Source organism: Corvus brachyrhynchos, unplaced genomic scaffold (genome assembly GCF_000691975.1).
Source record: "Corvus brachyrhynchos isolate BGI_N302 unplaced genomic scaffold, ASM69197v1 scaffold65, whole genome shotgun sequence".
In the NCBI taxonomy this organism is placed as follows: domain Eukaryota; kingdom Metazoa; phylum Chordata; class Aves; order Passeriformes; family Corvidae; genus Corvus; species Corvus brachyrhynchos.
The window spans coordinates 972,375-1,000,288 of NW_008238365.1; the positions used below are offsets into that span (position 1 = coordinate 972,375).

The 27,914-nt window shown below is 46.9% G+C and overlaps 1 protein-coding gene across 1 annotated transcript; it reads right to left on the reverse strand.

Annotated features, from left to right (window-relative positions):
- Positions 1–7,846: 7,846 nt before the first annotated feature.
- TMEM57 (transmembrane protein 57) lies at positions 7,847–24,834 on the reverse strand. Its single transcript, XM_017736250.1, has 10 exons — positions 24,670–24,834; positions 23,916–24,042; positions 22,502–22,625; positions 20,989–21,167; positions 20,037–20,535; positions 12,903–13,061; positions 12,529–12,711; positions 11,734–11,854; positions 10,060–10,234; positions 7,847–9,027 (listed from the first exon to the last, which is right to left on the reverse strand). The coding sequence occupies exons 4-10, from the start codon at positions 21,107–21,109 to the stop codon at positions 8,825–8,827; spliced, it is 1,461 nt and encodes a 486-aa protein (XP_017591739.1). The 5' UTR covers positions 21,110–21,167; positions 22,502–22,625; positions 23,916–24,042; positions 24,670–24,834; the 3' UTR covers positions 7,847–8,824.
- Positions 24,835–27,914: the final 3,080 nt, after the last annotated feature.

Sequence of the window (27,914 nt, forward strand, 5' to 3'; positions counted from 1 at the left end):
CCCTCTCCCGGACAGGATCTCGATTTATTCCAGCCAAATCCTCTGAGGCAGCTTCTGTGCCCCCTCTTTAATGTTCAGCTCTCCTCCCAAGGCTCAGGGGTCACCAGAGTGGCTGCCCTGGGCATCCCCAGCCCTGCATGGGGAAGGAACAGCCCCATTCCCAAATCCAATCCTGGATTTGCCTCCTGGACTGGCTCCACCTGCAGCCCCCTCTGCCCTCTCCCCCCTGACTCAGGCACGAAGTTGTCACGAGGGGACACCAAGTTTGCCACAGCCCATTGTTTAATTTTTTTTTTTTTTTAAATTTATTTTTCCATTGTCTATTTCAAAAAAGAAGGGGAATTATTTTGGGAACATCGAAAGCATCTTAAAACCGAGGTGACATTGTCACTGCTGGTGCTTCCATGGCAACCTGCGTTTGTTTCTCGGAGCTGTTCCATGATAATTAATAAAAACCTCCCCTGCACGTGGGCCCTGCTCCGAGCACTGGCACAGCTTCCCTGGGTCACGTGGAATTTTCACACTAAGGAACCAGAAAATGGAAGTTTTCTGGCCCGTTCTGGTCACTGGGACCAGGCAGGGCCACCTGATGATGCTCCGGGAAAATCCTTGGGCAGGGAATAACTCTCCCATCCCGGATTCCCTGCCTGCTGCAGGCTCTGGGGGGGTCAGGAATGGGGTCACCCAGCAGAGCAGAGCCTGCAGATGTGGGGACTCTGATCCTGCCAGAGTATTCCACACGGGAAGAAGAGCAGCCTCTCAGCACCTGGATAGGGATGGCCAAGGAAAATTCAGGTGCAGCAAGCCGTGCCTTGGGAATTCAGAGGGGTTTCTCCACAGTTTCAGCTCCAGCCAGAAGCCAGTGGGGGGGTTTGCTGCTCCAGCCTTTCAGGGGATCCATAAAACCAAGTGCTGGGACTCAATAGAGCCATCAAACATCCAGTGGCACTTCCCCAGGAGGAGGAGGAGGAGCAGGGCTGAGCCCCGGGGTCCTGGCTGAGCTCCAGCTGCGATAATTCTGTTCTGCCAAGCTCCATTTCTCCCTGCAGCTCCAATTGGACGCAGGGCTTGGAGGTTTTTTCTGTGAGATGCATTTCTGGCCCTTTTCCCTGCTGACCGGACTCTTCAAATAAAATAAAGAAAACCCCACAAAATCCCAATTTCTCCCACTTCCCTGCTAAGTCTGGGAGGAATCAGCCACCCCAGGCTCTGCCAGGTGAGCTCAGTGCCACTACTCCCTGTCCCCAGCGGGGAATACCCAGAGATCATCAAGGAGTGTGAATGAGAGCTCTGAAAGGGAGAAACCCCGGCTGGAGCTGTGTCCTGGTGGCATTCGAGGGGCTGGAGAGACTGAATGGTGGCTCTGGCAGGGCACAGCCACATCTGCTGGCAGGAGCTGCCCCAGCCACGCACCCAGGGATGGCTGGAACGTTCCCACATCCCTGGGAATTCCCGTGAAAAGGGGGCTGGTGAGTCCCAGCTGGCTGAGCTCAGCTCAGGGTGGGTCTGTGGTGTCAGAGCCCATCAGGAGCTTTCCCTGTGGTTCCCCACCCTGGCAGCGCCTGTGGCTTGGACTGGGCTCAATCCCCTCTCACCAGCTCAGAGCTGCAAAGCCGGGAGCCAAAATCCCAGCAGCCAAAACCCCAGGGGCCAGAGCTGCTCCTCGGAGCCTGCCTGGGAGCATCAGAGGGCGATGAGGAGATCCCCAGGCTGCACCAATTGCCCACGGAGTGCCAGAGCTTCCCTGTGCCAAAGGGTCGGGATCATCCCGGTTCTCTCCCCCTGATGATCCCTCCCGATCCTTCCTCCCCTGCCAGGGCTGCTGCTGCTGCTGGGGGGAGCAGAGCTGTCAGATCAGGCACTTCCAGAGCCTTTGTCAGCTCGGAGATGGAGCAGCAGCGTTTATCTCGGTGTCAGAGCCCCGCTCTGCTCCCTGCCAGGATCCCTCCACCGTGTGCCGGCTCTCCTCGGCTGCAGCTGCTTTTGGCTGCTCCCTCCTTTTCATTGCTGGTGTCACCTCATGCTTTTCCCTCTCTCCTGCAGAACACCCCAGTCTCATCCCCCTGATGAGGACACAGCCCAGGGAGTGTCTGCAGGGCCTTGCAGCGTTTATTGGAGCCCAGACCCAGCAAGGCCTCGCTCAAAGGGTTTTGTTTCCATCTGTGCAGTTCAACATCCGCTCCTCTAACACCTGCAGGGCGTGCCACATCTGGGACAGCGCCTTTCCTGCCGGGCTCTCGAGGCTTTTTCTCAAGGTCGTGGCTTGTCATTCTCGTTTTGAAGGGGAAAAAAAAAACCAACAACTTCAAAGCACAGACAGGTTAAATGTTCTGCCTGAAACCACAGAGAGGGTGAGCGGCGGGGCTGGGAGAGCTCAGGGTCTCTTCCCACCCTCAGTACAACCAATCATCCTCACAGGAGGGTCACAACGTTAAGAGAGATTCCCGATGCCCTTCCCAGTTACCTCTCAGCAGAGGGAAACGGTGAAAATGCAGGATTCAGCATGGAAAACACCCTCACAGGCTCTGGCTTGCCTGCAGTGATCTTGGCCCTGCACGGCTGGGACAGGAAGGCTCAGCAGCATCCCTTGGACCCGGAATGAGGAGGGAAACTCTTGCTGGGATGCCCAGGGAAGGTCCCTGTCCCTGCTGCTGCCACTCACCTGAGGATTGTCCCTGGGTGGGCACAGGCAGAGGATTTGGGGTGCCACCTCCCAGCCCAGGCAGAGGATTTGGGGTGCCACCTCCCAGCCCAGGCAGAGGATTTGGGGTGACACCTCCCAGCCCAGGCAGAGCATTTGGGGTGACACCTCCCAGCCCAGGCAGGGCTTTGCAGCACAGATTATTGTGAGGCATTTCTGCCATCATTTCAGCACAGACTGTGGGCATAAAGCAGCGTCCCCTGCTTCCCCCTGCACCTCTGGAAGGCGATCGTTCAGCCTGTGACCTGTGGGCCTGCAGCTGTCCCGTGGCAGAGCAGTTCCTCCTCCAGGCTCCTCCGGGCTCTTTGGGATGCTCAGGAGAGAGCAGTGGGGAGCTCCAGGGCTGATCCCGAGGAGAGGTGAATGAATTGTGCCCTCAGCTGCTCTTACACGGCCAGGTTTCCCCCCCCAGGCTTTGCAGATGACCTTCCCCAATCAAACATTAACTCTGAAGCAAACAATCATTAGGCAGCATTTGCTGCCTCTATTAATTAAGGCTTTTATTAATCCACTGGCTCCACTTCAAGCAACAGGTGTCTCCAGAATTAATTCTGTTGCCATTTAGGGGAGGAATAAATGAATACCATTGCAAGGCAGAGAGGGAGGAAGGTGTTCAGATTCCACTGCACCTTCTGAAGGCACTGGATCTGCTGCTAGAACTGTAATTATGCAGATTATTAACTGCCAAACACACGGCTCAGTCATTTCCAGAGAGAGAGAGATTGTGTTCCTGGCAGCCCTGCAATCCAAAATGCAATCAAGACAGACTCTGAACTTGCAGCAGGCTGGAACTCCATCAGCTGCAAAACCAGGGGAGATGAGAGGCCCAGCCAGGTGAACAAACTCCTCTGGAATGAGGGAGAGGAGGGAGCTGCTGCTGCTCGGAGCTGAGCTGCACAGAGCCCACCTGGGAGGGAACAGCTCCCACCTGTCAGGCCAGATCGCTCAGCCCAGGGATGGTTTTGGCTTGGGGACTGTGCAGTTGTGCTCAGAGCCCCAGGAATTCAGAAAGAATTAAAAAACCCAGTGCCAGGGGGAGCCCAAAGCATTCTGCCAGGCAGGAGTGGCAATCCCTGGCCAGTTGCTCTTCTAAGAGCCGTGACAGAACAGATGAAGTCATTACAGAGTCACCCAGAGCGGCTCTTCCAGCCAGGATCAGCTCTGGGGAGTTTCTTCCCCGCTCTTCTTTCTGCTTTCTTGACTCCTCAGCTGGTTCAGGGCAGGGCAGGCACGGCCAAGGCAGCTGAAACACAGAAACTGCAACGCAAACTCAGCTCAGGGCAGGGGGGATCGATTATGTTGGTTTATGTAACTGCTGGTAAACATCAATGCTGGAAAAAACGAGCAGGAAATGTTCCCGTTTCATCAGGAACCAATTATAAAGCCAAGGACCAGCAGATAGCAGACTATTTGATTTAAAATAGGCATCATTTAAGTCTTCCTTTTTGTAGTTACTGAAATTTTGCTGCTGTGAGTAAGGTAAGACACAGGAGGAGGCCAAGTACTGCACAAAATATCTGCCAGAGAAATTCCTCCCCCTGAACCTGTCCTGGAAGTTGAGGCCCAGTGAAGTCCCCTCGGAATGACTGAATTTCCATAAGGCTCCAGACTTCTAAAGCAGAGGCAAACACGGAGGAAGCATTCAAATATTTCCCTGAGAAGGCAAGAAACAAAAATCCCATTTTCCAGGTGGGTGAGCCGGCAGGGAGAAGGGCAGTGCCCATCCCCAGGGAGGTGGCATTAAAGCCACAACTTCTGCTTTCAAAACTGGCCCTGACCCTCTGCAGCCCCACATCCAAAATTAAATTTTTGTAGCAAACCAGAGCAGATTCTGTGCCTCAAAAGCAGAGCACACAAGGCAGAGCTGCTCCCTGAGAAGGAATAAAGTTAATTTGTTGTTGTTTGTTTTAAAGAGGCTTTAACACAGTAATTGCACAAACAGCCTCACCTGCAGCATCCCCGGCATCTCCTGCTGGAAGCTGCTCCTGCAGCACCTGAGGGTGTCCCCTCCCTCCTCTGTCACCTCCCCCTGTCCCCGGGGGCTGCAGGAGCTTGAGTTCCCTCAGCATCACTGCTCTGCTGCCCATTTTAATTGAAATATCAGACTGGATTAAAAGTGAAGCTGCAGCAGACAGACCAACAGCCAGACACTCACTGAAGCTTCCCTCTGTAGACCACGTGAAAGAGAAGAGGCAAATACACTTTCAAACCTCAGAGACACAAAATTCAGAGTATCAGGCTTTAGCAATCCTCAATAACAAAAATCTGCGAGGCACAGTTGCTGCCACTCCCATCTACACCTTAAGCCAGGTGAGTGAAACCCACCCAAATCCAGCAAATCCAAACCAGCCCCTGGGAAAAACCATCCCTGTGATGCTTTGAAGGGATGATTTTTGCCTGGAAATCCCAGCTGGAAAGAGCCCCGAGGTCTCATTTTGCTGCAAGTTGTGCCAAAGCCATGGGAAAGTGCCCTCAGGAAAGGGCAGCTCCCTTTTCATCCCCGGATCCATGGAATCCCCGGAGCCTGGACACGAATCCAGCCGGGCTTTTGGGGTTTTATTCCTGGGGAAGCTCAAGGAGGGGAGGGAGAATTTGGGATCTGGGAACAGGGGAACGCTGCTGTGGGATGGGGCTCTCCCTCTCCGGGGCGAAAACCTGAGCACAAATCCAAGGATTTCTGAGCTCCCCGGGCTTCCCAGATAAATTCCCTGTTCCTTCACACAAGGAGAAGACAACGAAGTGACGTTCAAATGTCATGGTCAGGGAAAAAAAAGGAACTTTTTCCATCCTGTGGGGCTGGGGAAGGCTCAGGGTTTGCTCTCCAGGCTCATCCAAGGCGTCCTGGGCCCTCTCGTGGCTGTTGGGGCCAGGACACGGAGGAATTTCCCTTGGATTTTCTATCAGGCGCCCGTTCCGTGTTATTGGAAGGAGATTCTTGGGTTCTGGAGTGCAGAAAATCCATCTGCTGCGCCCCAATGTGCTCGATAATAAAATGTTTGGAGCAGCTCCTGGGCACGGGAGTGGAAGCAGCAGGAAATGCCGAAAGGAACCTTTTTTTGGCTTGTCTTGGAGTCAGTTTTTCCAAGGAGCAATTGCAGAGTGCAATTCCAGGGTGCTGGAGGCAAAGTGGGGGTAGGTAAACAACTTTCAAACGTGAGTTAAAAGGAAAAAAGGGGGGGAAAACGGGGGGGGGAAAAAGGAAAAAAAAAAGAAAAAAAGGAGGGGGAAAGGGGGGGAGAAAAAAGAAAAAAAAAAGGAAAAAAAAGGGAAAACAAGTCCCGAGTTTGATCCGAGGTGAGAGGGCTTTGGAGGAGACAGCTCTGGAATGAATCCTCCGGCTGAAGGAGCTTTCTGTGAAATATTAAAAGCAGAACCACCACGGCTTTCTGCTCCACTTGCAGCGAGGAGAAACCCAGAGATACCGAATCCATCACGCACAAATCCTGCTGGAAAAACTTCTGGGTGCCTCAGTTTCCCTCTGGAGCTCTCCCCAGAGCGTTCATCCCGCAGCAACATCCCAGCACTGACTGGGGAACTCCCCAGAGCCCCGGGGCGACCCCGCTGCAGACCTGAACTCCCCCGCCAGGCAGAATTTCTGATGAGTCATTAAGAGATTTTCCATTCCAGACATTTAAATATTTCAGGATCCAGGGCTTGGCTGGGAAATTTGATGCTTGAATGAGCTCCTTCCACTTGTGCTGGTGCCTGCACAGATTCCCACCTTTCCTGAAGGAGTAATTCCATTGGACCTGGGTGGGAGATGCGTAAAAAAATTCCAAATTTATCCAGGATGAGGTTTGATTGGAAATAATCTGTGTGTGACTACCTCACAGTGGTGGTGGCATAATAATAATAAATAGTAAAAATAAAAGAATAATATAAAATAAATACTAAAAAAAAATTAAAAACTAAAAAGAATAAATTGAAAATAAAAATAATAATAATAGAATAATTTAATAATAATTCCTCCTCAGGGAAGCCCTGGCAGTGCCTCCAGCAGGATCCTGGGTAGAGGAGGTTGGAATTTCCTGGTTCCTGAAGGATTTTACCTGGAGGCCAAATGCAGCCCAGGAGCCAAAGCCAGAAGGGAAAATCCAGGTCATTCACCCCACATCCAACTGCAGGATTGCCAGGAAAAGATTTTACAACACAGAGAACCAGGGAGAAGCTGCTCCTTCTTTGTCTGGAAAGGGACAGTGCTTTTGCAGGAAGAATGGAAAGGGCAGAGGCCAAACTTACAGAGTTCTGCAGTTCTCAAGGAATTTAAATTTACCTGTTTTCCTCTTCTTTTAGAGCCCACAGACAGGGGAAGTTGCCAATTTTATAAAGGAACCCAAAAACCAGCTGCTCTTCCTCCTGTTTCGCTGCTGCAAAAGGAAAAACTTACCTGGAGTAACAACCCAAACGTGGCCTTGGTGCTTCTAAGGCAGGGCAGTTAAAAAGGAAAAAAAAAAAAAAAATTAAAATTATTTCTTTTTATCTGCAAGAAAATGTTTATTCTTTGTAAACCCCACAGGGAAAAAAAGGATTTGCAGCCAAGACCAAGTCGTGAACGGAAACGGTGCCCGAGGGGCAGCAAAACAGGGGAACCTCAACACGAAACCCAGGGACAACATTCCATGTTCTGCACAAGGATGGGAAGCCCCGACACTTGAGAGCAACACTTCCATGGTGACAATTACACAGGGTGAGTCCAAAATGCACATGACAGCAACACCTGGGCCCCAGGGGAAGCTCTGGGACTGAGAGGATTGGAATTTTTCTACTGAAAAAAGGAGTGTCCTACTCCTTTGCTGTTGGTGTTGTTCCACGAGGCAATGTGCCAATTAACACCATCATTAAAAAAGAAAAAAGAAATTATTTTCTTTTCAGAACTGCCAGAGTCTGCTGCATCTTTGCAAAATCCTAAAGCTGGGGTTGGATTTTCTCTTGGCTTCCCAGCCCTCCCAAATCCCCTCCCGAACTCTGACCCCCTGCAGAAGCTGCCAGTGCAAAGCCCCTTTCCATGGATGTAAATTCGCATTTCTAACTTTGTGCAATTTGTGAGTTTCCTTGCAAACTCATTAATAAACCCCCAAACTCCTTGGCAGCAGGGCTGGAAACCGTTCAGACAGAAGGGGAGATAAAGTGTGAATCACAGCTGAATAAAATAAAAAAACCCCAGAACTGCAGCTTTTATTAGCCAGCTTTACAGTCTCTCGTGTACAGAACATTGCACAGCTCCACCTTCACTCTCCTGGAGGGATCTGGTGCCTTCCAGTGCAGAACCACCGAGTTACAGAACACTGCTGAGTTTGGACCAAAATAAACAGAAGATGGAAGCCTGGTTCCCGCTGAACACCCAAATTACCAAGTGCAGGTTGCAGTAGGCTCTGTAATGAGCTTTGATACAGAAGCTGGATGACAGTGAAGGGGGAAAAAAAATAGTTTAAACCATCAAGTTTCCTCTTGAAATGTCTTTTCCCAAGGCACTGTGAACAAGACTGTTGAGCAATTCTCAATGACTAAAAAACACCAATGGGGATATAAATATTTCACACAACAACCACCATCACGTCATCAGCTATTCTTTATTCCTTCCCTTAAACAACGCCCCTGGAATTTGTTTGGTCCTTTGAGGGGGGGAAAATCAAATTATCTTCTGCAACATCCACGTGTTTGTATTTAATACATCTATAAATCAAAGCTTTGTTGGATTGTTTAACCCTTTCACTGGGAAAACTGAAGGGTTTCCCTCACTGTTTCTGGATGAATCTGCAAATCCAATTTGAGCATTAAATAAAAAACCAAGGAGAAAGGGTTCAAAATCAAGCAAAGCCCTGTGTTTTTTTTTTTTTTTTTTCAAGAGGAAACCATGCAAGAGTACATAAAAAGGCAAAATTGGCTACTTGAAAACCAAGAATTGTTTTTTAATGCGTTGGCCAAGGAAAATAAATCGCAAAGTTCTGTGAGGTTTTCTAAAAATTTACAAGAAAAACTGATGGGCAGTTCTAGTCAATGCAGATGCTCTTTTCTCCTGTTGGAAATGACAACAAACACAGTCCCACACGAAACAATTTCATCTTGACCGCAAGAGACTCCCGGGGGCTCCTGCAGCCCCCAGGGCACAGAGAACCTTGGCATTCATTTCTTCAGGGGCTGATAGACAGAGGCATTGGGGTCGAGTCCAGAGGGGCTGGGCTCCACGAATTTGGAAGAGTAATGTGGGGAAACAGGACTCAGAGTGCTGGTGGCTGCAGTGTACGTGATGCTGGGCATGACTGCCATCACCTCTGCAATCTTCTGTTTGAGGTCCTTGATTTCCTGATCTTTCTGGATGATTTGCCCTGCAAACAGCAAATCACAGCACTCAGAACCAGCGGGTTTTGCACCCTCCACCAGCTCTCCAGGAGCTCAAATCCTTCCCTTCTCCAGCCTGACAGCCCTGAAATCACCACCTGTGCCACTCCTGTTCTGTGCTCAGAGCTCTGTTTAATTATCTCTAATTACCACAGAACAAAGCTGAACACTCCCATTTTAATTTTGCATCATTTGGATTCACAGCTGCACCTCCCCCAAAGATTGTTTCTATTTAATCTCATTTTTCTGCCATTTTTTCTGCCTTTTTCCATTCCCCTTCTCCAAACTCCTCATAAAAGCACAAGTGTTTGTTTATAAAGCCTGTTAATTTTCCAAACTGTCCCATTCCCATCATTTTTCTCTGTGCTTTCACAACCCCACTACAGCAATTCCTGAAACCAGGTGAAGAAAAAACCCACTGCTGAAACAAAACAAAACAATTTCTCCCTCTAATTAAATTTTCCTGCAGTCAAACAGCCTTCTGCAGGGAAATTAAACTGGTGTTAAATGCAAAGGTTATTTAATTTTGCTCCATGGTTTGCACAGCTGCACAAAGGCTGGGCTGGGTTTTATGTTGGTTTTCTGCTCCCTCTGGTGGCATCACCAGCAGTGCTCACACTCCCCTCACCTGCTGAGGGTTTAGAACAGGTTGGGTTCTTCCCAAATTTAGGTTTTATTTACTTGAGGAGTAATAAAATATTTTTTTTTAGGATGAAAGGACAGCAACTTAATTTAATTAATTAATCTCTTTTAAAGAAAGAGTTTTTTCAGAGCTTTAAAAGATCTCCAGCTCCTTGTAATGGTTTATAAAATGCAGAAAATAATAATTCATCCACTTAAACCCCTATTTTAATGTTTGTTGTCAGTTTGATGGGCTGGAGAGGTGAGCTCAGATGGTTTAGGCTCCACATTCCCCAAGCTGGGAATGCCAAACGCCCTCTGAGGGCTGAAATGCTGCGTGGGGGCCACAAAATTCCATGATTTTCCCCCCAGTCTATGTGGGATGAAAGCCCTGTTACCTTGGGCAATCTCGAGCTGCCTTTTTGCATCTCCCAGAGCAGAGAACAGGTCCAGCTTGATCCTGGTCTCTGCACTCAGGCTGTTCTCCAGGTGCTGGGTCTTGTCCTGCATGGCTGAGAGCGCTGACATCAACACCTCCGTGTCCTTCTCGTTCTCCTTGTACTTCCTCAGCTCCTGCAGCGAAAAATCGGGACAAGAAGGCCAAAAATGTCACCCTCGGGGCCACAAATGTCATCCTGGGGGGCTTTACACAGCAGAGAGGCTCAGGAGTCTTTCCTCTTCCCCACATTGGGCCTGGTGTTAGTGCTGGCAAATTAAAATGCTGGTTAATTAAGGCCTCCAGTATCACCTCCAGTAATTACACGGGGCCACCCTACAAGTGATGAAAGCCCTCATTACAGCACCATTTGCTCTGGGCCTCAGCCCTCCACCCAAAAAAAGCTCCAAAATCCCCTTCCAAGAGGGGCCACAAAGCACCCTCAGCCAGGCTGGAATCACCCAACTGTTCACGTTGGGAGAGGCCTTTGAGAGCATCAAATCCACCATTAAAATACATCCCCAAGTGCCACACCCATGTTGGTTTTGGACACTTCCAGGGATGTGGATTCCACCACTGGGCAGCCCCTTCCAATGCTTTCCACCCCTTTCCACGGAAAAAACTTCCCTAAAATCCAATCTAAGATGTTTAAAATGGATGATTAAAGGGATTATTTTTATCTCATGTTAAACCTCACTGTGCTGCAAAGCCAGAAATTAAGGAAAGTGAAAAACAGGGAGCAATTATCCTGGATATAAAAGCCAGGCAACCTGTGGCTGGGGAAAAAAAAATAAATACACAAAAATATTCTGTACCTTCAAATGGAGGAACAATAGTGCAAAGGGGAAAATATTAATGCCTGCAACAAAAAGCTTCTCTAACAGTTTGAAGATGCTCATAAAATTAGAAAGCTTAATTAGAGCTGGGTTTAATTATTTGAAAGCCATGCTCAAACACTCCATGGATAAACCACACTTGTTGTCAAGGGTCTGGTAAATCCAGGGACAACAAGGCTGCACACAGGATTGGGAAACAAGTCCACAGCAGCACCAGGTGGGTTTTGAAGAGGCATTAAAAATCCATCTTCATGCAGATTGTCAGGCTGAGCACATCTTTAGGACAGGAATAAGGGCACACATTTGAGCTCTTTAGCTGTAACAAGCCCCAACACTGTTTGCTGCACATCTACCACCCAGACTGCCCTTAATCAGCAGCCTCTAGTGACATTTATAATGATTTATTCTAATGAGACTGGCCACAGGCTCCTTGCATGAGGTGAAAAATGCTGTTGAGGGGATTCTACCCTCAGCCTACACAGACCACTGGGTTTGGGGGAAAACAATCCCCATTTAAGCAAAGGAAAGGAGTGGGGATTGGTGCAGCTCTGGAGCCTCCTTTAAGCAAAGGAAAGGAGTGGATTGGTGCAGCTCTGGAGCCTCCTTTAAGCAAAGGAAAGGAGTGGATTAATGCACCTCTGGAGCCTCTCCTGCCCACACCCTGCCCAGCCGGGGGCAGGATGTGCAGGAGGCACCTGAGGAGCTGCACTCCTGAACGTGGGGATTGCTCTTTTGCTGTTTGGGGAGGCTGAGAGCTCTCCCTGGGATGCTGCCCCGAGCCCCTGGTGCTCTGGCATTACCTGAACTTTCATTTCCAGCTCTCTGATCTGATCCTCTTTCAGCTTGATGTCGATTGTTAACTTCTTGCACTCTGTCTCCAGCTCCCGGATGCGGTTCCGTAAGGTTTCGGTACATTCCCCTCTGCAGGGAAACAGCACAGGAGAAGGAGATGAAATAATAATGAGGCTGTCATTCCTCAGCTGCTTGCAACATGGAAATTAAAATAAAAACTGAAGCATGACAAGAGGAAGCCAAATTTGGTCTTCTCAGCAAAATAATTCCCCTCATGGCAACAGTGCAGAAAGTTACTCAATGTTACACCTCAAGTATTGGGAAATTTGGAATATTGATGAAATGTGGAGAGCAGAAAAGCAGGAAAAATTCTTTTTAGACACTTGGAGCGCTGCAGGTTGAAGTGCCCCCACTTGTGCTGTGCTCCTGTGACTGCAACAACCCCCCTGTGCTGAGCACTGGGAGCCACTGCCCAGAGCAGGGAAATTCCAGCATTGTGGCCAATGTCACTGCACAAATCCTTGACTCCCAGTGCCCACACAAAAGGAGGTGCTCCTTTGAGCAGGACACAGCATCTCAGAGCACAGACCAGGAACAGCAGGTAATTTAGAGCACAGTCATCCTTTACATGTGTAAATGTCATGTAGGCACTGAGGCTCAGCTTCAGGGGAAGACATCTCCCAGTCCTCCCTTGTTTTAACTCAAATAAGCCCCTCAACACAAATAAAGCTTTTTGTTTTTTAAATAAAAGACCAAACACAGGCTCCTCCTTCCTGCCCAAAGCCTCCCCGAGGGCAGAGCACCTCGTAGCAGCAGCGAAGGCGACAGCTCGTGCAGCAGTTGCTTCTTCCAACTTCTTCCTTTTCTTTTCTTCCATTAATTGCTTTTCTACAAAGGTTCGTGCCTCCTGCTCTGCCTTTAGCTTCTTCTCCAGCTGGCTGATCATTTGTTTGTCTTTTTGTTTCATCTGTACAGCGTTGTGCAATCTGCAGGGGGACAGGGATGGGAGTGAGCGCAGGGTCTGATTAATTAAAATTAAACTGCCGCCAACGGTGCCCAGCGACTCTGGGTGGATTTGCCTCACATTTGAGGAGGTTTCAATGGAATCATCCCCCTTTGCAGCCCCCAGCCCTGCCCAGGTGGCCCAGGCAGTGGCCCCAGGGTAAGTGGCACGTACTTGTTCTGCAGCAGCTCGTTCTCCTGGCGGAGCTGGCCCATCTCGGCGCGGGTGCCGCGCTCGGCGGAGCTCAGCGAGCTGACCTGGCTGCGCAGCTCCTGCTCCACCTGCCTGCTGGCCTGCAGGTCGGCCTTTAGCTTCTTGATGTCCTGTTCCAACCTAGCAAAGACAATTTCAAAGGACAATTTCAGCTTCCTGGCCCCCCCCAGCCAAAGGTTCAAGCGCGTTCTATAAACACAGCAGAACAAACCTCGCACCATCTGCCCAACCCTCAAACCTTCAGCCTCCAAACAATCAACTCTCACAATTCTGTGACTGGGTCCTTGCTAAATAATCAGCTTTTACGTAACTCTGCATACAGAGCTCCATGTAGAGCTCCACACACCTCATAGCCTCCCACAGGAATTCGCTTCCATGCACTGTAAAGTTGAAAAACAAATCCAATGGAATTACATTTTCTCTGAATTCGGAGAAGTTCTAAACCAGGACAGAGCCCCACACGAACAAATTTCACTTCTGTCTACAAACGCTGAGTTTGATTTAGTACCGAGAGCCGAGCTGTGGGCCAGGCTGCTGAATTGTCACCTCAACATGTTGGTATTTTCTTGCAGCACATGATGTGCATGCTGAGTAACGAGGATGTGTTAAGTCATCCCCAGTTCAGGAGTCAGTAAATTTAGTTTTAATTGCTCTTGAACAGAGACCATCTGCTCTACACTTGAAATTGTAGCTTTGGAAAGTTCTTGAAGATTCATGTAATCTTATTAATTAAAATATTTTCAACAAAAACCAGTGAAATAAAACACATGTTTCGGAAGAGAGGCACTCAGCTCACTTGGATTTTTCCCCCACAAATAAGGTTATTGATTCTTAGAATAAAAACACATCACAGGTGAATAATCAACCTTTTTGAACTCTGTTACACACTTATTTAAAGCAAATACACCCCAGCCATTCTCACATAATCCTCCTCTGCTCTGCCAGGTATTGATTTGACAGTTTTTAAGTGTCCATAAAGAAGATGAAGGTGGTTGCATTTCCTAGGGTTCCATTCTGAATTAGAGGCAGTGGGACATTAAGATGAGGAGAAAAATCACAAAAGCCAGAAAGAGCTGCCCTTGGTGACACTCAGCAGTGCAGATGAATGGCTGGAGCTTTTTGCCTCCCCAATGAAACATTTTTGGGCTTCAGTGCAGGGAAATCTCAGCCTTAAAGGCACTGGGAGACGAGCAGTGAGAGCATCCTGTGCCAGTGAATCCAGAGGGTCAGTGTGGAATCATCAAAGCTACAGAAATCCATAAAAGTGGGTTTGTAACAGCTAAAACAGCCCCAAAGAGATGAGAGGGTGAATGAAGAGCTGGGAGCAGCCTCTAAGGGAGCATGGCTGGGCTGGGCCACCTCAGACCAGTCAGATCTCAGACCCCTCCTGCTCCAGCTGCACTCAGCTGCCTCTCCAGTTCTATGGAAGTGCCCTCGTGGGAAGATGGATTCCTTCAGTGCAGAATAAATGGTCAAAAGCACCCTTAAACAGAGAAAAAAGATCAACATACAGACAAATAGTAACGGCACAAAGCAAACACCCACCTCAAAGGGAAGGGCACAAATCATGTCAACACCTGGTGCTCTGCTGTGTGAGGGGAAAAAAAAAACCTGACCAAATATTCCAAGCACAGCCCTCAGCCCCAAAATGGGCACACCGGCAGCTGGTGAGTGTTGCCACCCTGCTCAGTGTTAAATGATGGACTGGGCAGTTGCTGGGCAAAGAACTCTGAGCTTCATTTCATCTGCCAACAAGCAGCGGCCCAGTGTTTTAGAGAGAGCAAATGGTTTAATTAAAGAGAGTAAGAAGCTGTAGGAACCACTACCAGACTGGTGTGTGCCAACAGCTGATTGGTTTTCATCCAGGTTTTTCTAAGTAGGTGGAAAAATGCTTGGTAGGACAACGTAGAGGAACACACCTAAATCCCACTTTACACTGAGCCATAAATAATTGCAATATCCATGCCTACAATGAAGTGATAACAGAAGATAAGAGCTGTAAATAGCTTTTACCTATAGCTCAGGCTATGCCAAACTAAGATACCCCAGGATTTATTTCGGGTATTGAGTATTCCAGGAAAAGAAGCCCTGAGCAGATAAAGCCTGAACAGCTCTGAGGTGCTGGCACAGGACAGGCTGAATTTGTATTTCTGGCAACAGAGAACTGCTGTGAGTTCAGGATTGTGCTCCAGACTGTGCTGGAAAAAACCAGCAGGATCCATGGGGAGCAGACAGGAGCCAGCCCTCCAGACCTGGAGCAGAGATGAGGCCACAGCTCTTCCTTCTGTGTGTACGGAATTTGGGGGACGGGGGCTCAGGGAGGGTGGTACCACCAGACATCACTCCAAAGGGCCAGAAGAGAATTAACACAGAAAATTCCTCTCCTTCCAGTCAATACCAGCCAAAACCATTGGAAATGGCTTTATCAATGGGCTTGTTTAGAATGAGGTTTTACAGTAAGATTTTAGCAGGCTTTAATTACCCCTTTTCATTACACTGAAGGTTTTGCTCCAGCTTTAAATACCAGAGCAGAGAATATCTGTTTTCTGCCAATTACAGAGCAAAATGCAGGCTCCTCTCTCCCTAAAACGAGTGAGGAAGATCATAATCCATCATCATGCAAATGCTCCCTGAGTGGTTTCTCTCCCAGCCCTGTCCCAATTAGGCAGAGACACAATTTCATTAAGAGTGAAAAGACGTGCAGGGAGTTACCCCTCAGCCCCACTCGTGCTCCTTGCACTGTCACAGAGGTCACCTCTCCCACAAGGACATTAAACCCACTCTAAAATAAAAGCACATCGATACAAAGCCATAAAAATTCTCCACTGCTGCAAGCAGGGAGCAGTGCAGGGAGCTGTCCCTCCTCCCCTCTGGAACGAGCTGCACTGCTGTTACAACGATGAATGACCCACTAAACCAGCATTTTTCAAATGATTGTTATTCTTACTCTGATTTCATTTGCTGCTTCAATCTCTTATTTCTAGGCTTATTGGAGAAAATTATTTACAGGGGAGGGGGAAGCAAAGAAAACCTGAGTTCTGGAAGATGCTTTTCTCTGCTGCTGCACACAGCACCAGTCATTCTGACACACAACTGCTTTTTAAATGAGGCTTTAGTTGCAGATTATGTTATGCTGTTTATAAAAGCAAGGTCAATTCCTTCAGTTTGTCATTCCTCTAACTGCAGATTTACCCATTTCCTTTGCTGAGCACCACCTCGGATCATTCCTGGTGAGGAGAATTAATCAGGCATCACCTCTGAGAGTGAGTATTTTTCCAAATGCCTCGGGGAGGATTGATGGATGAACTTAAAGACAACTCAATTCAGCTTTAATGCTCCCCACTATTGATGTCTGGTGCATAACCCACACTGGGTGCTCGGTTTACTCCATCCCATAATCACCTGGCAATGGCACACGAATGAAACACGGTTTATATAAAAAATACCATTTTAAAGGACCCAGAACGCACTGAGATGCTCTCCAAAAGCCCCAGTTCTGCCTTTGTTCTGCTCTGGCACAAGCAGCCCCTGCAGTGAAGCTGCTCCTTTGAAGGGTCCACTGAGCTCCTGCAGCACTGAGCTGCTCCTGCTGGAACTAACAGGCTCTCCCTGCAGCTCTGAGGAGCAGTTCTCATTCCCAAAAATCCAGGAATCACAGGAAGCCACAGAGAGAAGGCCAGGATCCTCCTTTCCCTGCTGCACAGCACTGCTCCAAGCAGCTGCCATTTCCAAAGGCTGTTCTGTTTCCGAGCAGGCCGAGCACTCTGCTGCCTTGGGAAGGGTCTGCAGGAGGGATTGGCTCCCACATTCCTCATTTCCATTCCCAATCCTTCTGATTTTCTGTTCTGTGCTTGCCTTCCTATGGCAGGAAACCCTGGCCATCCCCCCCCCCCTTGCAGCTGACAACAGGAAACCTTCTGGTGCTTTAATGCCACTCCAGGCAGGGGGGTGAGCAAGAGGCACCAAGCCCTCTTTGCCCACCAGTGATGCCATCAAATTTTACAATAATTAGCACCAAATGGTCATAAGTTTCCATTAAAACCTTCCAGTCTGCCTCTGCAGGTAACACAGTCTTAGGAAAGTGAAATAAGCTGTGCAAGAGCAGCTTTTGCTTCAGCAATAATTTTCCTCGTCCAACTGCCAGAAGATGTCCTCGTTATCTGTGGGAATAATTAGTACATGAGACAGCTTGTTCATCACCTCGTGTGCCAAAGGCAGGACCTCTATGGATACACACGGTTCTGCCAAGCTGCACTGCCTGGTTTTTGTGTGGTTTTAGTGCAGGGATTTTTAAGGGTGCTAAAAGGCAGGGGCAGGTCATGGGTTTTGCTGTGTAATGTGCAATAAACAACAACAACAAAAAATTCTGCAGCAATTACAGCTTGGACTGGTTCCCCATATTGAGGCTCTAAATCTGTTTCAGCGCAGAAATGACAGTGGAATGGTAAAAGAGATGAATTTGCTCTGTACCTCCTGACAAACAGCAGGGAAGTGCAAAGGGACACCAGGTTGATCCCAAATGGATCCCTCCACTGGCCCCATTACCAGAGAGCTGGGAAAGAAGCACTCAGATCACAGAGATTCAGTGATGAAGGGCTTGACAAGCACCAGCAGATTTCAGCACCCTCAGGAGATGTCTCAGGAAAACCCAGAGGTTCCTGCAGGGCTGAGCCTCTGGGATCCCTCAGCTCTGGCTGTCGAGAACAGAACAATTCCCAGGGATGGGCATCAGCAAGTTCCTCTCCACAAAAGCCCTCAGGCCCTGACAATCCACCAGACACAGCAAAAATAAAAGCTTAGCTTCAAATAAGAACAGTATTGTATATATATATATAAAAAATATATAAATTTTAACTAGCAGGACCCTTCCAGATAGATCACATCAAGTGTTTCAAAGTTAAAAACTCCTGTTCTCCAAAACCTCCTGATCCTGACTGTCTCCAGCTCTGTTAACCCCAAGTCCCCAGCAGCAGAAGGAGTATTTTACATTTGTTCCCAGTTACTCAGCTCAGGGCCATCATCTGTGGACACAAAAGGAAAGCAGCTTGGGTCTGCCATCCTGCTGCGAGGCTGCTGGACACCGAGTTATAAAAAGCAGCTTTATTTGGAAGCTGAGCAGATCTGATCTGAGCCTGAACAAATGCAGGACTTCACTCAGCCCTCTTCAGGCTCCAGCAGCAATGCAGACTGAAAGTTTAATAACAGGAATGAGTAACACTCCTGGAAGTGGAAGAGGTGATGAACAAATGCCTGGCACTCCAGGGACGGGATAATTGACAAGGTTAAAATAAAAAAGCACCATGAATTTTTAAATTTAAGTGCATCCATCCCATCCAATTTGTCAGGTGAGTTTATGCTCCTGCTGGTGTGGGAGTTACACAGCCAGGCTGAGCAGAAACAAGATTTCATGAATGATTTCAGCCACCAGCTGGAGCAGGGTGCTGGTGTTTGGTGTTCCCTGTGCTCCTGGGCTGCCTGCACAGGGACACCATGGACAAGAAACAGCTCCAGGGATTCGTAGCACAACTCCACACCCACACATCCCATTTGTCTGAAGAAGTTAAATTCCCTTTCAGGGTAGAGTAAGGCACTTTCAGAGTACAGCTGTGTTCTCTGTCCTTCCCCAGTGAGTTCCAGGAGCTGGAACTCCCTGAGGACACGATCTGGTTTGTTGTAGACTCATTTCTGTGTTAGAAAATCCACTCTGGGCAATTAGCAATTACCTGCTCTAAGCTTCCATGGCAGCACATAAAGATTTCAACATGACATTTAAAGTTTAAACACACCAGGTTTAAATCTCAGTCCCTGTCACAGACACACAATTCTCAGTCTGGCCTAAAAAACTTCCCTTCTCTCTTCTCAAGACTTAGGAATGATGTTTGGAACTGCAGCACACTGAGCTGACCCTTGTCTCCCTCAGGGAACAAACAAACCTTATAAAGAGTGCAGAGCTGCCAGCTGGAAATGGGAGCACCCAACCAGGCCTGAACAGGGGGCTGGTGCAGCTCTGCTCACGGCAGAGCCATGTGCATCCCATCAATCCTGCCTGGATTTGATTCACAGAGCAGATTGATTAGCTGGGTTCTGATTTGCCTCACACAAGTTCTCGACAGACATTAGGTATCAATTAGTCCGGCTGTTTAATTGGCAGGGGCACGTCAGTCAGGGGCAGAGTGATTATCAGAGGAGAAAATAATATTTCCATTGAAGTAATTGTGTTCCCACAGCACAAATCCTCAGAGACAAAAGCCCAATTATCAAAAGGTACCTGCAGGGAAAACAAACCTGATCTGCCAATTAAGTTGGCCAACACTGATTTGGTGGAATAAGGAATGAGAGAGACACGAGCCAGGCGGAAAATGGAGAAGGGCAGAATTGTGGAACAGTTTTTGTTCCAGACATCTCTCCATGCACAGTCACACCACTCTCCTTGCTGGTGCTTTTTCTGGCAGCACATGACAACACCATCTGTCTCAGGGTGAGACTCTGCACCTCACAAATACATCTTCCTCCAAACTTCCCAGGAGCAGATGTAAAGCTGTGACTTTTCCATGCTGACAGGTTCCCAGGCAGCCAAACGAATCCCTGCGACCTGTGCCTGCAGCAGGGCTGGGAGCAGAGCCTCAACTCAGCACTGGCTCTTTGCACCCTCTGCCTCCACACTTGGACTTAAAAGATTAAAGCAAAAGCCAAACATTTCAAAGGAAAAACAAAACAAAACACCTGTTCAAGCACCAAGAAACCCCACTGAACTCCCTGGAGAGGCAAAGGTCACTCCACAGAAGAGCTGCCAAAGACAGATGAGTTGATTTTCTCCACATGTTTCTCCTGCCTTCTACCAGAGTATTTCTGGTGCCCCACAACAGCCCTGTGAGGCAGGGGAGCAGCAGATTCTGAGCTAGGAACGAAGCAATCTGCTCCAGGCTGCATATCAAGCAAAAACCAGCAACACCACTCCACACGTCTCCTGGAGATCTTATCCCACCACTACACAATTCTGTCTTTTCCACGTGATCATGACATTTTTCTCAGAAATACCAAATGAAAGCCCTGCTGTACCAAGGGACGATAAGACAAGGCTCAGGCCCAACTTACCTTACCAGTGCATCTGGTTTGCTTAGCTGGTTATTAGGAATACAGTTTTCCATTAAGTCCTTATGTGTGCTCGGGCTCTTGCTGGCACATTTCTGTTTTTTCTCATTTTTAGAGGATGAGGAGGGGATGCTCCCGTTGGTTGCACTGTGGCTGCGAGGTGAGGAGTTCACAACCCCACTGACATTTTTGTAATTTTTGGATGAGGCAGTGCATGAGTCCTCTTTTAAGAGGTTTTCTGTACTTCCTACAAGATCGTTATTTAATCTTTTACTATTGATATGGTTTTCCATATATTCAATTTCTTGTATTTTAGAGTCTACAGGTTGCAAAATGTTGTTGTTTATTCCAAGGTTGTGTTTCTTCGCATCCTTGTCCTTTTCTTTCCCTTTTTCTCGATATTCCAGCTCTGGCAACGTTGCAGAGATTTTTTTATTGGCTGGAATGCCTCCATTGTGCTGCAGGAGTATTGAGGAATCCATATCAGATAATCCTTTGGCTGCTGCAACACCAAAGTGAAAAAAAACCCAACTTAGTTCATTAAATCCATCAATACCATGCCACAGAAAGAAAAATCATTATGGACACATCCCTCATTCCTGCAGGAATGAATCAGTATTGGAGACTCTCTAGAAAAGAGAATCCAAAGTCACCTATTTTAAGGCTTTTCACCTCATTACAGGCAGGAAACAGGGATTTAATAATAAATACTGGTGCTTCACAAACACTGACTGACCAGATTTGATGTACCTGCTAATGAAGCACTGAGCAGAGGGGCCATAATTCACTTTTTCTGTCACATTAACCACTCTGAAATGATTTCATTTCTGCCCCTCTGGGTTCACCACACTCCCACCAAACCAACCCGGGCTGAAGCAGCTCCTCCCCAGCACGTTTGGGGTTCACTTTTCCTTGGAACAGCAGAGAACAGAGAACACATGAAGGAATAACTTGCCTTCCTCTGCCTCCCTCTCTTGCCTTTGCAGCATCTGCTGCTCTGGGGGCAGCGCCTGCTGCAGGAGCTGCATGTAGAACTCGTTCTCCTTCTGCACCTCTTTCTGCTTTCTCAAACGCATCTTGTAGCTGACATAACTTTTAAAGCCAAAGCCCAAAGTCACAACAGGGTAGCCAATGCTAAGGGGGAAAAAAAAAAAAGCATTATTATTAATCAAACTGTAGCCATGATAGCAAATTAATTAAGTTATGAACATCTGAGTGACAGCTTTCCATAAAAAATAATCTATAAAGAGGTTTCTGCTGTTCCACAGCTCAAAATGCAGGCATGGCTTTATCAGCAGCACAACTTTGGGATCAGTTTCTTTTGCCTGCCAACTTCATTACCAAGAGTCTGAGCTCTTGTGACAAGTGCACCAGCACAGAACACAGACAAACCAGGCAGTGTGTTTATTGATGGGTGCTCCACCCAGGAGCAAACAGCCCTGTGCAAAGGGAATCTGTCTTGGACAAGAATTTTAAGCACTGGAGGTGTCCTAGAGCAGGGGAACACTGATGCAGATGAGTGTTAACCACTCAGATGTTCTCATTCCTTGGTCAGAGGGCAAACTGTGTTTCTGAGGGAGCTGCCAGCACCATTTGCATGTGCATCTGGCATGATTTCTGCCAAAGCCTCTTTTGTAGTGCCCTGCAGAGGCAGCTGTTGCTGCAGCTCCCAAACCCTGGGGACAAACTCCAGCGCTTGCACCCACACAGCAGCAAAGACCTTCCTTCCTTCTGCACAGCTCCCGAAGTGCTTCTGTGGCCTATCACAGAGTTTAATTGGTGTTTAAGGGCTTTGTTGCACCATGTGGACAATATAAATTCAAATGACAGATGTCTGCTTTACTGGAGGCTGCACCCAAAGACTGCAGGAAAACCAGCCCCTGTTTTAAATGCAGATCAATGAATGCTACACTAAAAACCTGTGGAATAAAAGTGAATTTCCTCCAGATCTGAGTACTCTGCACGTCAGGCTCTGGCCTGGAGTCACTCTCCTCACTTCCAGTGAAGCAGTGTTTGTTATTTCATTTTCTGCAATGATTCTCAGCCTGAAGCCTGTTCATTGCTTCTGGTGAATTATTAAATCAGACACTCATGAGAACCTTTCTGGGGGAAGAAGGGGAGCCCTCTGTCCCAGAAAACTATTTCCATAATAATTTCATAAATTATTAGGGAAACCTATTTCTTTTTTTGTTACTTTTATCACGTGTTCACTATGTGAATACAAAATTTGTGAAGCGATGGCAGGAGCTTTCAAGAAATGCTTGGAATATCCACACTACAAATTCCTCACAGCACAGAGAGGTGGCACTGGGTCCCTGTTTGCACACATTTCTCATGGAATATTTCATGGCAGAAGTGTGAGGGGAAAACTGAACAGCCAACCCCTGAACCCAAATAAAAAGCCTTGATTATTCATTTTCCTGGTGAAATAAAGGTTAAGAGGAGAAGGAGAACAGAGAACCACTTACCAGTGTGCTGCAAATGGACGACAAAGGTCCACATGGAAGTTTTTTAAATCTTTAAATCTAATGGCTGCTTCAATATAAACAAAAAGTATCCACAGTGATACTGTTGGTAAGCACACACCTCTTTCTGCGGGGAGAAGGGAAACAGAGGCACCTCAGGGACAGAGTACAGGCAGCAAGGATTTTAAAGTTATTTTTAAAACATTTCAAGACACAGAGGAAACAGACCTTAAAGATTTCACCTAAAAAGATCATAATTTTAAAAAGCAAAAAAAAAAAAAAAAAAAAAAAAAAAAAAAAAAAAAAAAAAAAAAAAAAAAAAAAAAAGGCAAAAAAGCAAGTTCCCATCAACTTGTATGAGCACTGAAAATGAGTAATTCCTGAGGTTGCCATGAATTAAAATATTCAATCAGCTCAATAGCTACAGCTAAAACTGGCCCATCAGGTTCTTCCTTCTAAGCATCAAACCCGAACAACTTCAGATAAGGTTTTAACATATTAATACAACTCTAAAAATAACCCCAGATTCTGCAGGTATTTGAAATTGGGCAGCAAGTGGTTCCCAGCATCTGCCATCAGCTCCCACACTGCCATCATCAGCAATGACTAAGTTGTCACAGAGCTGAGTGAGGGATGATCCACAGCACCCTGCAAACCCCTGGGATCGAGAATAACACAAAACATTACACAAACCCCAAATCCCAAGAACCTGGGGAGTGGAAAGTTACCCCTAAAAAAGAAAAATTTTAATCGAATTTTGTTCCTAAAATGTTTTGATTGAGGGAAGGATGTGTGGAATCCACATGTCAGTGCCCCTGAAAACTCAGCCACCTCCCCCCAGCTCCATTGCTTCATCCAAACCCAGGGATTTACGAGAACAAACCCAAATAACTCGGGGGAAAAAAGGGCAGCAGAGGGGCAGAAGAATCCTCCATGTAAGTCTCAAACTGTCAGGGCAGCCTCTGCTATCACCAGCTCAGCTGACACAAAGCTTTGCTAAAACAGAATTGAACTGTGATCACTGAAATAACTGATATTTGAATATTAGTAACTAAATTAACAGCACACCAATTGAGTGTGGAGGAATAGGACACTTTCACAAACTTTTCCTGTGTGCTCTGTATTTGCTGAATCACTGCAGGAGAGTTTTGAAGTCAGGAATTTAGGTTTTTTTAACTGCTCTGGAATTCCTGTTTATACCCCTCCAGTTCCTGCTCACTGGAGATGCACCCAAAGTGCAAACCAAAAAACCAAAACATTTTTAACTCTAAAAAAAACTGCATTAAATGAGGTAACAGCAGAGAGGGTTTGTTCCTAAAAGCTGTAAGAGATCTATTGAGATCAGGAAATTGTAAATAAGGAAGAGTTGTAAATAAAAAATGAGTCAGGAAGTTGTAAATAAAGAATAATGACCCACCTGTGTGCCACACATACTGTACCCACACATAGGTGCTGGCAGCAAAGAACAGCCACTGGATTGGGATGAAGAGCAGACAGATGATGTTGGAGGTGAATGCTACACACACAAAAAATACTGAGAAGGCCTGAAAGAAAGAAGGGGAGGGGGAAAGAGAAAAGGGTTTGGTTATTCCAGGAAAAAAAACCAATATAGTTTTTTAGATATATTAAAATACATATGATACATTTTATATAGAATGTATAATAGCTACAATCTTGTGACATGTCAGTATTTCTAATATTACATGTTTATTTAATTTTAATATAGGTTAACATATTTTTAAAAATTTTTATAGGTATCTAAACCCCCTATATATATAGCCCTATATATAAATAGACAGCACATGTGTGTATATACACATATATACACACAGATACATATATAAACATAAAACCTCCTATATAACAAGGTTTTCTTAAAAATAAAGCAGAAACTCTTGCCCGTTTACAAATATATAAGGTTATATATAATCCTGACTAATTCAAACCCAGCTCAGGAATTCAAACAGTATTTTCCTGTGGTGAAATTTTGATAAACCTTTATTTCGTTTCCACTTGCCATAGATAAAATATCCATCAGAGAGAAGGGATAAATCAGAGAAACCCCTCCTCCTGTGAGGAGGACCTCACTCATCTCATGAGTGCCATCCAGGCAGCTGTGTAATATGGAATACTCCCTGGAGTACAGGATTTCCCTGGAAAGTGCCACTCACCAAGCCCTGGTATCGGAAGGAATCGTAAACACTCCTGATGAAGAGCCAGAACGGCCACAGGTACTCAAACCTGAACTCCAGCACAAAATCTGCCAGCAGCACCAGGGCCCACACCACCAGGAACTTCAGGTACAGGAAAGTGCTGGGGAAAGAAAGAAAAAGGGAATTTCAGGTCAGGATTTCCAACCGACAAACTAAATTTTTGTTTAAATTAAAAGATTCAGAATTAAAACTGGACTCAAAATGGACAACTGTAATACGCAGAAGGAAATGTCAGCCAAAATAATGTTATAAAATAAGTTTAGGGGTTTTTTTATTATTCCATTACAGCAGGCTGGGTCTAATGAAGTTAATACTCAACTGCATTTATTTTTCCTAATGAACAGCAGGGTCACTGCTCTCACAAGAGATCAGCACCCATCTCCCTTTGCATTTTCACACAGTGAAGTCCTGCCAACGGTAACTTCTCCCAGCTGGAACGTTCCTTTTCCAGTCCTCTCCTGCACTTGGAGCTCAGGAATTTCTGTTCCCTCTCCTTACAGCAGATGTTCCCTCACTTACCACAGACTACAACACCAATAAACTGAGATGTATTCTAAGCCTACAGCAATATTAAGATTGTTTTGATACTGAGTTATCAGTGTTAGATTTGAAAACATTTCTATGAAGGTGAATGGATCCCTTAAAAACAAACAAACAAACCCCCAGAAAAACAGAGGCACGTGAGGCTTGAGACCAGCCTAACTTCTATTTTCTAATTATTTCTGAGCCACATTCCCATGTTCTGAGTCCTGCATTTCGAACCACTGATGATCCTTCTTGGCAACAGAGCTTAAAAACATTTTGAGCTCATACCCAAGTAACACTTGATCCCTCGATCAGCCCAATCTACTCTTCCAAAAAAGAAGCAGCAAAACCCCGTTTTCCCCCCAAACCCATCACCCCCAGATGTGTCACTCCAGCTCCCCAATACCTCGTTGCACTCTACTGGGTTATAACAAAAATGGGGGGATTAAAAATATATTTTTCTCTTTTAAATCAAATGCAGATTTTCCTTTTAGCAACTTATTCTCCCTCCTCTCCCACCCTGCCAACACAGCCAGCAGAACTTTGCCCTGGAATGTTTACTGGGGAGGTGCCAAGGGTTTGCACCCAGTGCCAGGTAAGGTCGAGTTCCTGCCCTGCTCAGAGCCACAGGGCTTTTTTAGGAACTTGTTCAGAGCTTTGGGGGAGAGGGCTGAACTTGTGCAATTCGCACCCACTCGTCACACAAGGTCGGGTCCAAACCACAGGGCTGGGAAAACACTTGGATTTCTTGGGAATAAGGAGATGAATGGCATGTGCCTGAGAGTGCCCTTATCAACAGAATGGGGTGGGAAAAAAATAAAGCAAAAGGCACCAGGAAGCACTTTAATGGAAAGGAAACAAAATTAATGGCTAACACTTGGAAAAGTGAAGGAACTGCTGTTTTCAGTTCTGATGGAACCAGCCCCACTCACTCAGTCACTAATTACTCTTTGAGAAGAATGAAACTACAATGTAAGTATTAAAAAAACCCCCTCAAACCCAACAAAATATCCCACACCAAAACCCAGCCAACCAAAACCCACCAAAAAGCCTTAAATGGTCACGTTGCCTGTCCTGAAGGATTATGATTCCACAGGCTGCCTTTCCCCGCTTAGAACTTAATTTTAGAATTTAAAGTTTAGATCTTCACCAGAAATCTGTAAAAAGCAGCTGCATTCAGAAAATATTTGACACTAACGAAAATATTTGACATTTGGGCCCAGACTGTGGAATTGTACCCGTGCGACTCCTCAGATTTGAGGAATTCTCTAAAATCATCACAGCCAGGAATTCCTTGCTCTGTTCAGTTGTGTTGTGGAGCCTTTCCCTGGGTTACACTCATGGCTATTGTTTATTTCCCTGCCACTGGAATCCACGAGGAGACCCCATTTTTCCCAGCAAATGAGGGTGGTCAGAACTAATGCTGCTCAACTGTGAAGTGCCACTCCAAGTGAAAGCATTTGCTGAACAAGAGTTCTGTAACACAGCCATTAAAGTGATTTCTGATATTAAATTCCTATCAATCCAAGGGCCCTGGTGATACTTAGCACCTTCTAAAGTGGAATTGGAACAATGCAACACTTGTAAGGAGGTTTTGCCAACAATATTAAAGAGCCTATTTCTCATTGTCTGAAGGGCTCCAAAGCCATTCAGAATTCCAGGAGTACAGGAAAGTTTAAAAGCCTCAATCCTTGTGTTGGCCCCAGCATGGAATGAGCTCCTGGGGAGCAGGGAAGGAGCCCAAATCTCAGATCCTGCTCCCCCTGAGGTGCTGCACACCCAGGTTTGTGTTCAGGCAAGCCCCCAGCCCAGCAGGGTGAGCTGACAGCTCTGCAGTGAGCCAGGGAGAGCTGAAATCATCCCCAAAAAAATCTGGGAAAGGACCTCGTTTGACAGGCTGAGCACTGCTGCTGCTCTGCTTCCCCCTGCACCACCCAGACAAAACAACTCACAGAACTCAGCACCAGCCCTCCTCCCTTCCCTGCTGTGTGCCAGCCACTTTTCCCTCATCCTTGCTCTGGGATCCCTTGATTCCTTCTAGCTCTTCCCTTCAGTGCATTCCTGTTGTCATCCCTCTGTCCCTTCCCTCCCACACATCCTCCAGGATCCAGCTCCAGCCCTTTGGGAAGCTCTGGCAGTCACTGATCTCCCTGGGCCTCTCTCACACAACACTCACCAGGCTCAAGGGCTTCCTAACCTCTGGAAAACCTTTTTATTGCAGAGGCTCAAGTACATTCCACAAGGCCAGTTGGAATTCTGAGGTGGATCCCAATACAGGGGAAGATTCTTGCAGATGAGTACCTAAAATCTGGGTTATCCAATTTCCTGACACATGTCAAAAAATCTGCCCTCAGTGACCTGGCAGAGGTTTAAGGCCGGGGCTTTCCCTAGAAATCAGCATATGGCATCTAATCCTGGAGGGTAATGAAGGAAAAGGGGAAGGATGGACACATCCATGCGAGGAGCAGGGCACGGAGCAGGGAGGAGCAGTGATTACAGTGCTGCAATTTCTCTGAAAGGTCAGTTGATGGCTAATGTACACTGAATAGAAAGATTTATTCATAGCCCCACAGTGGCTGTGCTCCCCCTTTGAATTTGCAAACAAATAATTTTCCTCCTTATTCCTCCTCCTCCTGCAAGTGCCAGATGCCATTTCCTTCTCCCCCACCCCCCCCACT

Coding starts and splice junctions, on each gene's coding strand:
- TMEM57 (XM_017736250.1), bottom strand. CDS start 21,109: ATGCGTTTGAGAAAGCAGAAAGAGGTGCAGAAGGAGAACGAGTTCTAC. Junction 20,536..20,988: donor AGAGAGGGAGGCAGAGGAAG/GCAAGTTATTCC, acceptor TTGGTGTTGCAG/CAGCCAAAGGATTATCTGAT. Junction 10,235..11,733: donor AGCTGGAAATGAAAGTTCAG/GTAATGCCAGAG, acceptor TTTTCGCTGCAG/GAGCTGAGGAAGTACAAGGA.